The 18246-nt window shown below is 46.8% G+C and overlaps 1 protein-coding gene and 1 non-coding gene across 4 annotated transcripts in view; one reads left to right on the plus strand and one right to left on the minus strand.

Annotated features, from left to right (window-relative positions):
• The window catches only part of LOC135915920 (cationic amino acid transporter 2-like), a 146813-nt gene that overhangs the window by 79673 nt on the left and 48894 nt on the right, over positions 1-18246 (plus strand). For all 3 annotated transcript variants that reach the window (XM_065449109.1, XM_065449110.1, XM_065449111.1), the window contains exons 7-8: positions 8719-8833; positions 11029-11189. In XM_065449109.1, coding sequence (XP_065305181.1) covers positions 8719-8833; positions 11029-11189 — 276 coding nt within the window. The remainder of the gene's footprint in view (positions 1-8718; positions 8834-11028; positions 11190-18246) is intronic.
• On the minus strand, positions 17857-17929 carry TRNAS-CGA (transfer RNA serine (anticodon CGA)). The gene has a single exon. It is a non-coding gene; the product is annotated as a tRNA-Ser (tRNA).

The following is an 18246-nucleotide window of genomic DNA, read 5'->3' on the forward strand; positions in this document are numbered from 1 at the left end:
ACAGGCAGTACGAATTAAGCAAAGCCACCCATGCTTTCGCATGCATTCTGCCCCCATGGCTGATAGCGCCACCCGTACTGGGACGACGCTGTCATGAAAACCGCCGACAGCAGGGAGCGAACGCTTCATTTGTCTCTCGCTCCAACCTGTCGCCGAAACTCGAGATTACGCAACCTTCAGTACTAAATGCGCGCGAAGACTACTTATATGATGCCACGCCATCTCGCCAATCTTTGCATACGCAGAAGGTTATCTCTAAAGCAGGATATGCGGCTGCTTATGCGCTCTCAGCTGCGCTTAAAGCCATGCGCCGCCATGGCCAAGACCCGCCAACTTAAGCCCCCTCCCTCCATGCCCCTTGTATGCGCTTGATCGCATTACCGTGAGCTTGCTCTCCTCCCCCTCCTTCCCTTTGCTCAAGCAGGGAGGAGGCACTCGTGCGTTAAGCCACCATATTTCTTTCTCACCCTTGCACACTTTCACTTGCACCTAAAGCGCAAAGTGCGAGGGGCGTGATAGGATCTTGTCGCACTTGGGCTTCATACAGAACATGATGTGGCTTCACTTCCGCAGTTGCTCTTGTCAAGCCGCACGCAATTTGAGGTGCGTTTGCGAGCAGCCACTTGTTATTCAATCATTTGACCAACTGCGTTCGTGGAAGTTTCCATTTATTGTCTCGGTGTTCCTTTGCTGTGGAAGTGAAATTTCGTTATATTGAAATTGCACACAAACGCACTTAATTATATTGAGGTTCTGACTACATGGTGTTCTCTTGACAAGAGGTTATGAAAAATTAAATACTTCGTTGTACAGTCCAACCAACTTATAACAATATTCAAGTCGCATGAAAATTTCATTGTTATAACCGGGTTGCATGAAAAAAAAAATCAATGGGGGATGGCGTAACTGTTCTGCGAAAACCAGCGGTGGGGAGGCCAGTTCTCCCCACCACCTTCCTCCATCTGGCTTCTGATTGCGTTAACTCATTTAACTGTTTCACTCGGCTTCCTGTGCACTCCGTTCGCATGTTGTTCACAAGCCACAGCTGTCGGCGTTCTAGAATGGCACTGCTATAACGACTGCAAAGAGCGACATAAGTGACATACGAGCTCTGCTGAGGCATCGCTTTCAGGGTCCCAAAAGGTGCCTTTTAAAAAATGTGGGAAGGTTGCCGCGGCAATATCTTGGCTTGAGAAATCCAGAAGAAACGCTGGGACATGATCGCCACAAGCATCTCAGCACATACTTCCCACTGGCTTGCACCAGAAAACCGCATGGCTGTCAGCCTTGCTTGCTTTACGCGAAGCTTGCCGACATCCTTCTCCAAGGCATTCAGGTGCTTTACGTAGTGAAGTGGAAGGTCCTTCGCAAAAGCAAGCTCATGAAGGACTGAATCATCTACAGGACCTCCCGCGGGGACAATGTTGAGGTAGCCTGCCCTACCACATCAGCGTTGCTGTCTTGGCCGTCACTGTCGCTATCCGATGCAAGCATGTTCACGACGATTGCCTCATCAACTAGAAGCACTCCATTTCCAAATCTATAGCAGTGTGCTTTCTTTTCACTGGCAACGTCATGCATTGCTGATGATCAGCAGGCGGATCAGCCATCTTCCATTTTGGTAGCGAGTCAAACAAGGCTGAGAAACAATGTGGCCAGTAACGACTTCAACGTAACAAACGAAGGCAAGCATGAGCGACCTAATCTGTTAGCAGAATTGTGCATTTGAGGGCCATCGAATAAAGAACCAACGATGAGGGGCCAGTGAGCAATCTGAGAGCAGTGTCTGCAGCGTTGTCAAAGCAGCTGGTGCTGTCCATTCGTGTTTCGGAGGGTGGCGCGGAGCAGAGCTATGGCTGCAGCCCATTTGTGTTCGAAGGGGTGGAAGGGCGACCGGAGAGATGCACGGGGTGGCAGTTGGGGTGGCGGGCGATGATGCAGCTGCTCGCATTTAACTTTCCCTTTTTTTTTTTCAAGTACTTCGCATTCTGTTCCCTTTCGGCATGGACACCCAGCAGCCAGACTTCATCCTTATAACCGATAATGCAGCATAGGGACATCATATTAAGCAGGTTACTTCCCCATAGAAATCATACAAAAGTTGACAGTACAGAAGCTTTTCATTATTATAACCAATATATTGTTAAAACCAGTATAGTTATAAGTGGGTTTGACTTTATCGAGAAGTTCGCTATATCGAGGTTTAACTGTACTTCAATGTGTTCAGTGGAAATAGTTATTGGCAGTCACACAAGCCCTGCACAATGCCTCCGTTCCTCATTCAATGCCTTGCACTGCGAAGGCTATAGTGGAGTGGGGCATGCCCACAACGCTCCACCTACTGAAAGTCATCGTGGCATGCAGCTCAAATTTGATTTTGGATGTTGGCATATAAGTCACTACTTCCGATTTTGGTGCCTACAATGTGCCAAACGTGAGCCAAACGTGGTTGTTCTCAATGAGCTGCAGTGCGCTTAGTCAATGGACACGTCGCAGCACCCCGCGGCAGCTGCGGTGTCTACGGCACATAGCAGACTGCAGCTACATGCAACTGTAGTGTGTATGCGCAGTGTTCGCTTTCTGCACGACAGGGCTTGAGCGTGTGCTCGCGTAGGTGCACTCGTCTGACCATGTTACATAGTGTGGACTCGCTTTGTCCTTCACCAGCTTGACCGACAGATAGTAGCCACATCCAACTTGTGCATTTTGAAGCACTGTCAATAAGTCTGGCAAGGCGTCTAACAAGGAGCAGGCAGGAGTGAGCGCATGGTGGCAAGCATGCGTGTGGTCTGGTCTTAGGTTCTGCGGCGTTTGAGGCTAGTTCAGCATTCAAAACTAGTTGCAATTAGCGAGACCCCATGGCTACGACACCCGATAAGCAGGGTGGACAAAGTTTAATTGCTACATGGACGGCTCATGGCCGAGCGTGAGCAGACGATAGTCGTCTTCTTCCAGAAGCATATAGTTATTATCGAAATTCAAAATCGGATTTTCGATTACTTTGGCCTGTTTATTAAACTTTGTCAACAAATATACACATGAAATGTAGGAAGAAGTACACTGATCTAAACACCGTTAACGTCAGCTGCCGGCCAATAGCAGCTAAGTCTGGGAATCTGCTATATTACGAAATAAAGCGTCCAAAAGAGCAAGGTGGAGGAGGCTCCTGTTGAAAAGAGAGAATTTGAGAGTAAGTTCGATTGTGATTCACTTCCGAGCGCTACACGTTCTGCACAACTGCAAAACTTGGCTGAGATGTTAGTACCAGTGTATGCTATCTGTGGACCACAGTAGACTCCCTTTAATATTATCTCAAAGGGACCATGAAACTTTGTTCATCTGATCATAAGTTCGTCTTACCAGAATAATAATATGCAACATGACCACATGTATCCAAATATCTTACTTCAAAACGGTAGATGAAGTAGGCTTAAAACTGGAGAAAAATGACATGAAAAGCATTTATTTAGCTGTGTAGAAAACCGTTTTCAAGTGGCACACTCGCTTGGTTTCGTCCAGTCTGTGATGGACATTTAGTGCTTCTGTGCAAATCCGTGAGCAGCCACAAACGACAGTGCAATGAAATGCAACATCTCAGGGGGCGTGACCGCTAACCAAGAGCCATCTGGCTGAGCATAGCTTGGCTTCTCAAAAATCTTCATCCCTGCATACTTGTTGGTGGGTCACGGTGCCTACCAGCCGGGAACACTGGGAATTCTCAGGGATTTTGAATTGTCTGGAAATACTCGGGGAAAACTCGGGGAATTTCTGCTTCTATCAGGGAAAATTAGCTGTAATTTTATTGAATGGGAACGAAAGTTGCAGTAATGCTGGCTCGCGTAACAGAGCAATTGTAACGAATCGTCTTGTGATGCCGTGTCGTCGGCTGCTGACTTTCCGGACGCCCGACGGCTTCGCGGCACCATCACGTACCCCATAGAGTCAATGTCTAAGAACGTCTGAAATTTCGGATGCAAGAGCCCTTCGCCGTCCGATTTTAGACTTTTTGCCGTGACCGCGAGACTGAAACGGCATTAATCAGAGCCACCACTACCGCCGTGTTGATTACCTCGCCGCCGTGGTAAACGCTAGGCCTAGCTGCCTCAACGTTCGTTGTTAAGCTTCTTGCCATCCGGCGCCGTGTTTTTCATTGAAAGAATCTGCTGTTGTAAGCAATTGCACCGACTCGGTCTTTGTGGTCCTCGAATAGGTTCGAAGCTTGGAAAGTACGGCGCGTTGCACAATGCCGGTTCCCAAAAGTCAGCTTTGCCTAAGTACAGAAGTGTTATACGGTGAAGCATAACAAGCATGGGAAGGGGCAATAGTCACGAGATGCAGTATCTATTCCTTAATTATACACGCCTCCATCCGCTATCTCCTATCACAGTATGGGCACCGATATGCCTAATAAGTGTGCTAGTAGGGATGTGTCTATGGCGATTTGAGCCTTCAATGGCAGTAAAAGGCATGCATTCATTTTTTCGGACTGCCCGATTTTTCTGACGTTTTCGTGGCCTTTAGGGAGTCCGAAAAATTGTACGTTGACTGCACAGCTGACGAAGAGGATGCTTCAAATGGTCTGTAGAGCGAACGCGCAGCGGAAGGACGACGAGAACAGAAAGGACATATGCATTCAGGAATGAATGGGAAAGGAAGCCTGCCGCCGCTTTTTTCAAAGAGCTTGAGCTAAAAAAAAAAGCAAAGTGTTGGCTGACGCCGGAATGCAGGTGTCCCTCATCCAAACGGAAATAAACTCTTCAAAGCGGTGAAACGCAATACTCGGGCATTGTGCGCTGGCTGAGAGTATGTCAGGAGAGTTGAGGTTGGTACACCAGCTGTTGAGAATCTCATCTGTGACAAAGTTCGTGCCTCACACCAATGAGCTTGCTAGCAATTGATAAAAGTAGCTTGTATCACCTTCAGTCACGGCGACCACATTTGTAGACGCGACCTATTTTTGCCATTTCTGGGCAGTGGTAGCAAGGAATGGAGCATGAACATTAAGCTTGAACTTTCTGATAACCTAAATTATTTCCATTTTGCTTCTGTGTGATATGTATCATTACAGAGGATTGCTTTGGTGAAGGCACTACCGTGCTTTATGTGACGCTTGATGTGGGGCATGTCGGTAGCAACCTTGAAATATATTTTTTATTCTTTCTTGAAATGCTTGAGGCTAATGAATAACTTGTGAATGTAATTCGAGCAGAGGATTTAATCCTTTTTATGAAGAAATGTAGCATGACTGATTTTACAATATTTAAATATTAAGTTACTCTGTAAATATGATGACTCATCATAAAATGATCAGTCATCCTATCACCTTGATTTGCTTTCAGTGGAGTTCCAAGCGTCACCCACGTTTCACACATATGTATCGACAGTCAATCATAAATCGTGACTGATGTGGATATTCGAAAACATTTGTTTATGTATGCATCTTGTTTTTATTCATATTTGTACCCGCCGTGGTTGCTCAGTGGCTGTGGTGCTAGGCCGCTGAGCACAAGGTCGCGGGATCGAATCCCGGCCACGGCGGCTGCATTTCGATGGGGGCGAAATGCGCAAACCCCCGTGTACTTAGATTTAGGTGCATGTGAAAGAACCACAGGTGGTCGAAATTTCCGGAGTCCTTCACTACGGCGTGCCTCATAATCGGAAAGTGGTTTTGGCACGTAAAACCCCATAATTTTGTAAAACTCATATTTGAGGATGTTTCACTCACTTTTGCAATGAGTTTTACCATTTTTTTTTCAAAGTTGTTCGCTGTGCAATTCACTAACCCCTCACTTCAAATTCTTTTTTTTTATAAAATGATACTCCTTACTATTCAAACTGGATTAAGTCATTCTTTAGCATGCTTACTATAGTGACAGCATGGGGCGACATGTGTCAGCCTGTCTTGACGTAAAACAAAGTTCTGTGTCACTCGGAGAATTTTGCAAAGGCACTCGGAGAAAACCTGGAAAACTCGGGGAATTTGGAAATGTCAACTTTTTTGACACCCTGTGGTTGCACAGAAAGTGGCAATCATGTCAGCTGTAAAAAACATCACATGTCCAGTGCATCGTGAGACCTCCGTGTCTCATTCCGGCGCAACACGTCCAGGTGTACGCCAGGTATGTTTCAGTGAGAATTTGACTCGGCACTGTGTGTTTTGCAAAATATCTCCTCCATGTGTAGTTGACACATTAAATGAAAAATGTAAACAGGTGCCTTCACTTACAAAACACGCACACCGTATAACCAAAAATCGACATCCGAAACTGTTTACCTTTGCCGCACTATACGAAGGTCGGGGCTTGGGAGACTTGGAAGACACTTGGGAGACTTGCTACACCACACTCGAAACTTCTCCAAATCTTCTTCACTGTGGCTGCGAGATGTGGGAAGACGTTCGTTCTCACATTGGTCATGGACGTATACAACCGCTACTACGTGGTGCGAGGGGGCGACAGGACATCCAACGCGTAAGTGGCATGCGCAACGACGGGTAAAGCCACGGATGCTCTTGGGGGGGATCACCATCCTCATCATCCACTTCACCCGATTGACTTGTACTTGCTCGGTTTGCCGCGACAAAATGGCGGTCATGGCACTTCCGAGCTTCATTTGCCTTGGTACCTGGAGATGCAGCGAGTCGCTTCAAATGCATTGCCTCTCTTGCGTCAGGCCGTCGTGTCCCTGGACTCTGTGCTGTCGGACGCGCCTCGCCGCCCTGATGCATGCGATCTATACGCTCGGTGTCCCTTGAGTGCCGCTTGCGTTCAGCTGCTGCCGCACGTTGCGTGTTGGGAGACGCTGGTTTGGCGAGACAAGGCATCCTTCCCACACAATACCGCAAAATAAACTGCTGCCCCTGCCTCGCCACACCCAAGCAGACGGTCGCCACACAGCGCCCAATCGGGAGGCCACCTCAAGCACCTGACGACACTGACATCAGGGCGCACCGTCGAACACACTGCCACCGCATGGCGCCGAACCACCCCGACACCCGCACTTGACGATAGTGATGTCATGCATGCGAGCCAATAAGCACACCTGTGCTTGGCGACAGGGACGTCACGACACAGAGGAGATCAATCAGGAGGCCGGAAAGCTGTGACAGTTTCTGCTAACGGCAGATGACCTTGACAATGAGCCGTTAAAGGCTTCCCCCTTAATAAGTCGTTTCTATCACACTTAGTTCAGTTGATACGCCAGTATGATCAATAGGGACTGTGTCTCTGGGAAGTGCATCTTCATTTCAGTTATCTTTTTTTTTTTTATTAAGGTCTCCCACTGTTGAAGAACAATATACAGTTTACTGCTTCTGCCAGTTTCAAACACTCGCGAGTTTATAACACTCCTACCCCCGGCACACCATGGTGAAAACGGCAATAATGGTGCTGTCACTTTAGACTGAACAGCAAACTGCAGGCAGTGAATGGATGAAAAGTTCCGGAGAATGTGGCCAACCTGAACCGTAAACAGTTAGTTTTCCTTATTAGTTTTCTTCCAAAGTAAAAAAACGTTGCAATTCAGTTTTGTTTGTGCAAAAGTAATTTTATTTTTTTGTTTTTGATTCAGTTATAGTTTAACACCATGATAGTGAGTTTCCTTGTATCCACCAGGTGGCATACAAGGGTTTGTTTGCCAGCTACCTGCTCCTAGCTTCAACTACGGTGTTATGCCTGCTGTTGAAACAACATTGCACACCTTCTGCTATGGCTGTGATGGCTGCTGGATGAATACTTCCAGGGCTAGATCCGTTAACTCAATTTTTTGGTTCATTTGATCCCGAATGAAAGTCCCGGCTGGCGCCCATGCATTTCTATAGGCTGGAACTTTAATTATTTCGATCCTAAAGTTGGCCTTCACCGGATAATTCGAACTTGACCAGTCGGCATGTATGCGCCTGGTCCCAATAACGACGCCAATAGTGTCCCCGTGTATTGGGGCCAGCATATCTTTGCGGAGCTTAGGGGACAGGTGTCTTCAACAAATTCGGGCACCTCCTGCTGGACACGCTTATTTGCAGTCTGCCCTAGCAAAATTTTCAAGCAAGAACAGTAGCTCACAATGTCTCATTACGGCATTTAGTAGATTCTAATGTGCGTCTTTTCTTTTTTTCGTAAGAAAATTGGGATGAAGATTGCGTGCACGGTGCTATCGAATACAAAACCAAAACTGTGTTTACGGAATGTGTATGCTTTGCCGCATCACATGGGTGTACTGCGGCGAAGCTGACTTCAGGAAACCGGTGTTCAACTTTGGTGCTAGAAATTGGGTGCACATAAAATTTCTTTGTTTAAAAGCCTTAATGGCATTTTGACGTTAGTTTTCTACTTCGGACAGACGGAAAGTGGGCTTGCGTTTGATTTCGGGGCACTTTAGAATTGGGCATGTATTGCCAAATGAATAAGTGGTATGTTATGGCAGTTTTTCTGCAGCTTGTTTAATTCGACCTCCCAGATAATTTGATCGATTTTTGTCAGTCCAATCAGGGTTAGATCAGCGGAAGTGGACTAGGCCATAGAAAGCCGACAGGAGGCCATATGCCACAGTATCCCTATGGCTATAAATCCAGAAAGTTGAAGAGCTGCCATGTTATTGTGAAGACGTCATTTCTAGTCCTTGTGTATACAGTTTACTGCTTCTGTAAATGTTGTTGCAAGTGTAAACAACCAGCTGCCCCACCTGTGCTTGATACTCGTACGTGCTGCCTCCTTCGTGCAGGTTCCCAGTGGTCATGGCAAGGGAGGCTTCTTTCCATACGGTGTGGGTGGTGTACTCAACGGGGCTGCCTCGTGTTTCTACGGCTTTGTAGGTTTTGACGTAATTGCTACGATGGGTAAGCACCCCTGCAGACTACACACACACGATTGCACAGAATTGAAAGCCACATTCCAATGGGAGCAGCATGCAAAAGCCGCTGTGTTACTGAAATTTAGGTGCATGTTGAAGAAACCCAGGTGGTCAAAATTAAGCTGGGGCCCTCCACTTAATGTTCCTCATAACTCGCTGTGCGCTTTCAGTACGTTTTGACAATTTAATTGCAGTCAAACGTCATTGTAATGAACTCTCACCTGACATGAAAATACCTTCGCTATGTCCAGTATTCATTATACGCATCCATTTTTTACTTGTTTACTTTCTGATATCGGTGAGAAGCATTTCAAGTTTACTATGTTGTATCCAACAATTTATTCGATTTATGTTCATTGTATCGAGCTTCAATTGTAATTAGAATAGCAAGTATGAAGTAGCATCTCTTCTTAACCTTCCTGAAACTGGCGCTCTTTGGCCATACCTGGCCCTTGCGCCATTAAACATCATATTCAACCTTCTTGAAACTGATTTGTTGTTGCTGGATGTCGGATCTGTCTATGGAATTCAACTATTCTGTCCTACTGCAGCTCCAGCATTGCATATCTAGTTATGTTGCTTCTAAAGCTTCATGAAAAAGCCTCCCTAAAGGTTTTATTTGTGCATCATGTTGTATGGTTGTTCTTATACATGGCATGGCTGTTGTGTGCGGTTATGTGGGCTGTGATATTTTTTTTACTTAGGGTTATGATTGGCAGTTGTGGATACATGTAGTCAGATTAGTCAAACCTCATTAATTTGACCCTCATTAATTTGGAAAATTTGATAATTTGAAGTCGTCCTCTGGCCCCACAGGTGTATGAATTATTTAATGCAATTAAACTCTCGTTCATTCGGACAACTGTCGGAGCTCGGCGATCAGAGCGCCGGAAATGTGCATTGCAAATGAGCAAAAATGGTGCTAGCGTCCAACTGAAACGAAGCAGTGCAGTCCGCATTGATATAGTCATCAGCAGAAATTGTACGTGAATGACTGCAATGGCAGGACGCTTAGTCCCAATTTGTGCCATTGAAGCCTTTATCTTTATTCTTGCGTTTACCGCAGCTCATGGCACCTCATCAGCCGCGTGCCTTCACAAGGCATAATTGCCATCCGTGATTGCATCGATAGCGACCGCTGCATTGTCCGCAGTTGTTGTCACAAATCGTAGCTTCGTTTCGACCCAACGCGCACGTTGGCGGCGCGCCTTCAGAACCTTCAGTCACCGTCCATGATTGCTTCGTAGCAGCCGTGGTTTCATCCACAGCGTTAGCAGCGAAGCGTAGTTTTGTTTTGACTTGGTGCAAACCGGTCGAGGATGAGGAGCACCGGCTACATCGTGATGGACGGATAATCTGTTGGCGACCAGCTCACCGGCAAGAAAAATAAGCGTGTCTTGTAAAGACGTGCGTGCCACGCTGTGAAGGTCATGAGACCTGTGCCACAGTGAGCACTGACAAGACAATGAGAATTGCACCTTCCGCACTGATTTTGTGCAAAACAGGAACTGCTGGTTCATTCAGTAAATTGTTGACATAGTGCGCATTCGTTCATTTTCTTGATGCCCTCAATAATTCGATATTCGGCTAATTCGGGCATTTTTGTTAGTCCCGTGAAATCTGAATTCACGAGGTTTTACTGTAATACGTTAAATATGGTATGTGGCATGCGAGTCATAAAAGCTCGTATGAAAATCTACAAGCTGTGGCCTAGACAGTGGGAGGAAACGCTCGCCAAGATATTGCCAAATATGCCATCACTATTGAAATGCAGCTCACTTGTTACATCTCAATGGGAAATGCATAAAAATAGAATTATGTGGTTTAGTGTTCTCGAATTCAGTGTAGCGCCTCTGATGATTGCCTTAAAACACTGATAGATGCTCGGCATCAAAGATAACAATAATAATCTCGATGAACTAATGACGGGATGACAGCGGCGAAAGATGCAATGACAGCAGGAACACTAGAACCTGGAATTGAGCTATGGGAGGGGACCTGCCATTCATCCCTATTATGCTGTCTCGTTGTTTTAACTCAAGTACTGTCTGTACATGTATCTACACCTTCTCTCTCCCTTCTCTTCTTTCCCCTTCTCCCTTCCCCCAGCGTAGTGTAGCCAACCAGACTCCTGACTGGTTAACATTCCTGCCTTTCTATATTCCTATCTCTCTCTCTCAGGTGAGGAGGTCCGGAATCCCCGACGGGCCATCCCCATTGGCATAGTCCTCTCACTCAGCATCGTGTTCCTGGCGTACGTTGGCGTCTCCATCATCGAGACGCTCCTGTGGCCATATTATGCGCAGGACGTGTCCGCACCGCTGCCCTTTGTCTTTCAGCAGGTATGCGAACTCTGCCTTTGCACAGCTGTGTTCAAGAATTTGAGGGACTACTGACACAGTAAATAGTTTTCCTCACTTTCGTTTTTATTTAAGGGCACCCCGCAGCTTTTCACTAGGAAAAATGGCCAAAAAAGAGTATCTTTTGAAAGTCTCATTTCCAGTTTCCATAAATTTTTTTCTATCCATTTCTAAAGTAAAGTAGTTGAAAACCACATAGAAGTACACAAAAACCATTCGTTGTATCAACCAAGGTGACCAAAAATTTTGCAGAAATCGGGATAGAACAGCGTTTTCAAAGCCACAATAGTCAAACCCATTTATAACGATACCGGTTTTAACAATATGTCGGTTATAACAATGAGAAGCTGCTGCACCGTCGACTTTTGTATGTTTTCCATGATGAAATAACCCGGTTACTACAATGCCCCGATGCCGCATTATCGATTATGACGAAGTCTGGCTGCTGGGTGTCCGAGCCGAAAGGTAGTGAAATGCAAAATCCTTGAAAAGAAAAAAGGAAAACGAGAAATTCGAGCCGCTGCACGATGGGCCACTGCTACAACAGCCACCGCGCGCTCATTTTGCAGCCATCTCCACGCGGCTCTCTCCCGTCGCCCTTCCACCCCTCCGAACAAAAAGCGACTGCGCCCATTGTTCTACGCCGCCCCACCGTACAAAACACAAATGGACCGTGCCAACTTCACCCCAAGCAGATTGCTCGCATGTTGCTCGCTGGCTCCTCATTCAGTGCAGTTCTGCGAACAGCTTAACACTTTCCTGTCCGTGGGAAAATAAGCACTTTTCGGGTGGTCTAGTAAACATTTTTTTTGCTGCTACACCAATTGTTTGATATTAAAATGTTTAGTATCAATTTGTAGAAGAGGGAATGTGCTTTTTAATGGTGTTGTTTGAAAGCAAACACTTATTACCAATTGAAAAAAAATCTTTTAATAAAAAATTTGTAACAAATACGAGGAAACTCCGCAAAAACGTCGATGCTGCTTTGCACCAAGACAACATAAAAAAAATTCGAAATATACATTTTGAAGGGACAGGCCGTATACAACATTCCTGCAAATATAAACTTTCTATCTGTACACCTTATTTTTTTACAAAGGAAAAGGTTATCCCTAGTGGCTATCGTGCCACCGCACAAAGCAGTTGCGTGATGTGGTGAAGCACAAGTTTGCGGAGCACATCTCGCAGAAAACGTTAGTTTTTTGTTCCACTTTCCGTTCTTGATAGCACAATTTGCAGTTCCTGTATCTTTGTAGCTTCTGGGGCTTGTGCTTTTGATCCTTAGGGGCACATGTAGCGGGAACAGCAGGAGGAGCCTTGGGTTCTGGATGTTGTTGCTCATCAAGCCCTATGAGCTGCTCTACCAGCTCTAGCCTGAACGCGAACTGATCAAAGCGCGAACCCCTTGACAATTCAGGTACTTCGGGATGTTGCCGACAGTGCTCATCAAATAGAATAAAGCTGTTAACAGCAATATCTATACTGTGGAAAAACAGCGTTTTCCACTAACGCACGCACTTCATCAGAACATTGTATGTCCCAATCAGCTGGTCCGATTTATCGACGCCGAGCATGCCCACATTGTACTTGTCAATCAGCATTGGCTTTTTCACCGATACTTCTTGCCACTTGTCCACTTTCCTTCGGCGCTTCGCAAGTACGAATTTGTTGGCTGTGTGGGCTGTCGACATCATGTGAACGACACGCTTGTCCTTCCATTGGAAATATAGTACGTCCTGGTCCCGTAGCCAGCGAACATCTCCTCTCTTTGCTTTTTTTTTCCCATTGGGTGTCCTTGAGCTCGGCTGGAAAGCCCCGACGATCCTTGCGCGTTGTGCCACAAGCAAGCGTCTTGCGCTCCAACAAGTGTACGAACAAGGATGTCGACGTGTAAAAGTTGTCTAAATAAATGATGTACCCTTGATCTAGGTAGTCCTCTGCCAGTTGCGTCACAACATCGAATGCCAGCCCACGTGCGCTAGGTGCTTCACGCTTTCCTGTGTATACACTGAACTGAACAGTGTAACCAGATTTGGAGTCCGCCAAAACCCACAATTTATACCCCCATTTAATAACTTTGTTCCGCATGTACTGTCTAATTCCGGATCTGCCTTTGGATTTTGCCATCCTCTCGTCAACGGAGAGGCTCCGATCAGGCTGGAAAAATTGGGCGCATGAGGCGTTAATGTGCTTCAGCAGCGAAGCTACGCGATGCAGCTTGCCATGAGATGCGGCAGTTGTCTTCTCAGGGTCGGACACACTCAGGAATGCAAGCAACGCTTTGAATCTATTTCTTGGCATTACCGAAGGCGGAAGAAGACCAGAAAATAATTTCCGCGTGCTCCAGTAGCAGTGCAAGCGCGGTACTTGTACAATACCCATGTAAATGAGAAGTCCGATAAACTTCATCTCATCGGGAGTCACTTCCTTCCAAGATCCATCTCTCTCACTGTATGATTGCTTCTCCAAAATATGCATCCACGCATATTTATTTGTCATCGTGCATATCTCGGTGATTATTTCCGCCGTGAAGAACAGCGCGAAGAAGTCGACAGCTCTTGCGAAGCGCCGCGCGGCACTACGGAGCGCAGTGCCGAGGTCGACTCCCGGCCGTCTTCTCGCGCAAAACTCCACTTTTTGTGCCGCCGCCGACAAGTGGTCCTGTCCAAACGACGTTGACACCCTGCAGATAAGAGCCGTAGCCTTTAGAACACGCCGCATGTCTTTAGATCTGATCGCGGCCGCGATAAAATGGCTCGGAGTGGAAAACGGAACTTACCGGCGGATACCTGTCGACGTTCCGGGGCTACTTGACGCACTTTCACCGTCCGTGCTGAAGTCAGATGAGTCAAAATCATCTCCCGAGTCTCCGCTGCTACCACCATCACAAAATTCTGATGCAGACTCATCGGAATCCGTCGAAACTCGCCGTTTCCGAGGAGCAGCTGCGCGCGACGTCGACGCCATATCCGAAACTAAGCGCGCTCGTCAAGCGCGATTAAAAGGCGTTTTAAAAATCCCTCCCGCGGCCAAAAAAGGAAACACAAAACCGAAACTTGAAAAATAGTTGTCCTTTTATGCGCTGGATGGCGCTAGCTGTCCATAAGCGCTCTGAACGGGAGAAAATCGACGTTGGAACCATCGATAACATACTGTCGATGGGCATAGGCGCGGACAGGAAAGTGTTAATCGCTCTCGTTCCTTTTTGTTGGTTGTGTCAAAGTCGTTCCTGGCCACGTGGATTCGCAACTTCGCTTGACTCGCTGCCGAAATGGAAGATGGCTGATCCGCCTGCTGATCATTGGCAATGCACGACGTTGCCGGTGAAAAGAAAGCGCACAGCTATAGATTTGAAAACTAGGTGCTTCTAACCTATGAGACAATCATCGCGAACGTGCTTGCATCAGATAGCGACGGCGACGACGGCAGCGACGATGCGATAGGGCAGGCTGCCTCAATGTGGTCCTCACAGGAGGCCCAGCAGATGATTCAGTCCCTCCGGAGCTTTGTTTTCGTGAGGAACGTTCCACTGCACTACGTGGAGCACCTGGATGCCTTGGAGAAGGATGTTGGCAAGCTTCGCGTAAAGCATGCAATGCTGACGGAGATAGGGTTTTCTCGTACGTGGTGAGATGCTTCTGGCGATTTCACCTCAGCGTTTCTTCTGGATTTCTCATTCTGACAGGCTGCCACGGCAGCCTTCTCGCAATTTTTAAAGGGCCCCTTTTGGGGCCATCAATGCGATGCCTCGACGGTGCTCGCAGATCGCTTGCCACCCGTGACACCTCTTTGCAGTTGTTATAGCAGTGCCATTTTTTAACGCCGACAGCCGCGGCTTGTTACACGCGTTCGGAGCGTCCAGGAAGCAGTTAAACGAGTGAACACATTGATCAGCCGGGCGGAGGAAGGTGGTGGGGAGGGTCACTGGCATCCGTGCCTATATAGTTTGCTCATATCAGCTCTGCCGTCCCCTTATTTAATTTTTTTTCATGCAACCCGGTTATAACAATTATCAGCTATAACAATGGAATTTTCGTGGCTCTTGAATATCGTTATAAGTGGGTTCGACTGTATTTAGAACAGCGCGACCGAGCGCCACCATCTTGGCCTTGTCAGAAAGTGCATTTCTTGGTCTTCAAATGTGTCCCTCTAGCTATCTCCTCCATGCAGAAACAAAGGCGCAAAAAGCAAATGATTGAAGGTCATTCTGGAGTCTCTAATTAGCCGTGCCCGTCACCTGGCTCCAGCGTGGTTGCCAGTTAGTTCGGCGCTCGCGACGTCTCGACCACCGTGATCTCGACAAATGTCGAAATGGGCACGACACGGACATTGCAGAAGTGCAGCCGGTCTCTCCGTTTCTGGATGTCTTAGGTCCATGGGTAAGCATTCTGAGCATCGGTGACATGCACTTTGCAACCAAACAATTTCCATGCGAAATTCTCAGACACCCGGGTAAGCCTCTTGAGCATCGGTGCTTCGGACTTCGCTTCCAAGCACATCGCGCAAGCAATACGCGGATCCACTACCATGCACATCGCGCTCGTGCTTTTTGACCCGCGGCTAAACATTTGGCACATCGGCCCCTCAGACTCCGCGATTGAGCATAATGTGTGTGGACTCCTTGGACCAGTGTCTAAGCGTTTTGTGCATCTGTGCTTCGTGACCTGCAATGAAGCACATCGCGAATTGAAGTTAGGCTTTTATTTTATTCCATTAGAGCGCAGCTCTTACGTGCCCGTTCCTGCGGCAGGCGTCGGTGTCCGCATATTTGAGCGAAGGAGCTAAGCGAGTGATAAAAGCGAACGTGGAGCACAGTGGGGAATGAAAGACGTGAAGAAAGCGGAGGGGAGGGTGCAGCGGAACCATGAGGCGGAAAGTGGACGAGTGTATGGCGAAAGCATGACAAGAAAAGTGTGGTAACGATGGCTACGAGATGGCGCCAGAGTTGCGCGCATCTCGGGAGTTCTGGTGATGGCTACTGGTGTGCATCGCGCCCATGTGTCAACTATGCGCTGGTTGTCGTGACCTGCGGATTCGCGAGGCACTCGTGCCGCACTTCACTCCATTTGCTGTGTGTTGCACAAGACAGATTGTCCGCACCAGCCAATATATCGCAAAATGAAAACACTCGTACAGCTGCGCTCAAACTTCACAATAGTATCGTAATCGTCAGTGAATCTTTTATTTATATTTCTTGGTAACGGGTTGTTGAGCTGCAGTGCAGGTTGGGTTATTTTTGCTTTTTTTGGCTTGGTTATTTCAATTAACTCACACCCGAAATATGTGTGCGGTGTGAATGAGCCAAGAAAAGTGAAAAATGAACATATTTACGTTTGAAAAATAAAAGGGGGTAGGTGGGAGAACAAGAACGTCTAATTTAAGTATGCTCGCAATATTCAGCAAATCTTTGACTGCATTCTGTGAGCTCTCCAGGCCCTCGCAAGGTTCTAGGGGAAAATTTTGTGCAGTACAATGTTCTTCGAAATGGTAGCTGGTGCAAACGTCGGGCCGCGAAAGGAAAAGCCTCCACATCAGTGTGGGCTTGCAAGGCATGCATGTTCCATCTGCATTGCTGCCCACGTACTATCGCCTTTCTGATGTGCTGTTAGCTCCTCAGCCGTTGCCCAGGGAAGAAAAATTCGAAATGCTGCTGATAGCCTTTGTTTAGTCACCTGGTCATTGCTTAAAAAGGGCAAAAAATTCGCCATTGAATGCAACAGAGACATTATACGAGTCATGCTGTCAACAAGCAAGTATGCAAATACAATTCTGAGACCCGCTGTGCGTTTGTGATACTCTGCAATATTTTGTCTGCAACCTGTTCAACATGCTCTTCACAGAGCAGGGGAAAAGGATGCCTTGGGGGAAAGAAGCAAAGCAAAGCACTTTAGACCCAAGGCAAGACACTCTAGAAGCCCCTCATTTGATAGGGCGTCAATGACTAGAACCCTGATGCCTTTTGATAACGTAAGATCTAAGGCACAACTTCGAAAGCTTTTTTCTCAACTTTTGTTCTTGCCTCCTGCTCAGCTTGTCCCACTTATTTCTTCGCAACTGCTAGGTCTATTTCAATTAGTTTTTTCTACTGTGTTCTTTGCAGTGCAGAGGGTGTGACATTCTTGATTTTCCACTGCGAGTTTATTCTGAATTAATGATTTCGCTAATTGTTCACAGTATGATGCCTCTTGTACAGTCTCGTCATAAGAATGAGAGCTAAAAAAAGTGATTTTGTAAATAAAAAATAGAACCTCTCGCCCTCATCCAGTCGTGGCTTGAAGCACTTCTACTCTCCTGGGAACATGAATCCTACTACACCTTTTTATTTCTGATGTAGGTAGCGCCCATCTACATAGTTTTGTGTTCCTTTACATGCTGTCCATTTGTATTGCATGAACTCGGAAATTCAGGGGTAGGATTAAGCAAGTATTTTTCTTCCAGCACAGGTAGAGAGGTGGCTTAAAACGTGAGTAACTTGTTTTATAAAAGAGAAGAAAAGGGGTTAACCGAGGGGCCCGATTTTTACTAGTCATATCATGAGAAGCCAACAAACACTGACACCAAGGACAACATAGGCGAAATTACTTGTGCTTAATAAATGAAATAAAGAAACGATAAATTAATGGAAATTAAAGTGGATGAAAAAACAACTTGCCGCAGGTGGGAATCGAACCCACAACCTTCGCATTTCGCATGCGATGCCCTACCAATTGAGCTACCGCGGCGCCATTTCCCCATCCACTTTCTTGGGTATTTATGTGTACTAGTAGAACCCTGGGAGTGTTAGCCAGCACCACCACTCGCAGACCTTTGCAGCGGATGTGGAACATCCTTTTTGCCCCAGGCATCATGAGAATGCGACCTTTTTGGGTGAAGGCCACTGGTCAATAAAGCCACATATGCTACCTGAAGGCATCAATGTTGCCGGATTCGAGACCCGAGAGACTCGAGATTTTATAAAAAGTAGTTTTGTTGGTGCGTACAACAGTGAGGTGTGGAGTACCCACATGTTGTCAGCGATGCCTGAGTGGGCCAGCACACA

Source organism: Dermacentor albipictus, chromosome 2, assembly GCF_038994185.2.
Source record: "Dermacentor albipictus isolate Rhodes 1998 colony chromosome 2, USDA_Dalb.pri_finalv2, whole genome shotgun sequence".
Lineage (NCBI taxonomy): Eukaryota > Metazoa > Arthropoda > Arachnida > Ixodida > Ixodidae > Dermacentor > Dermacentor albipictus.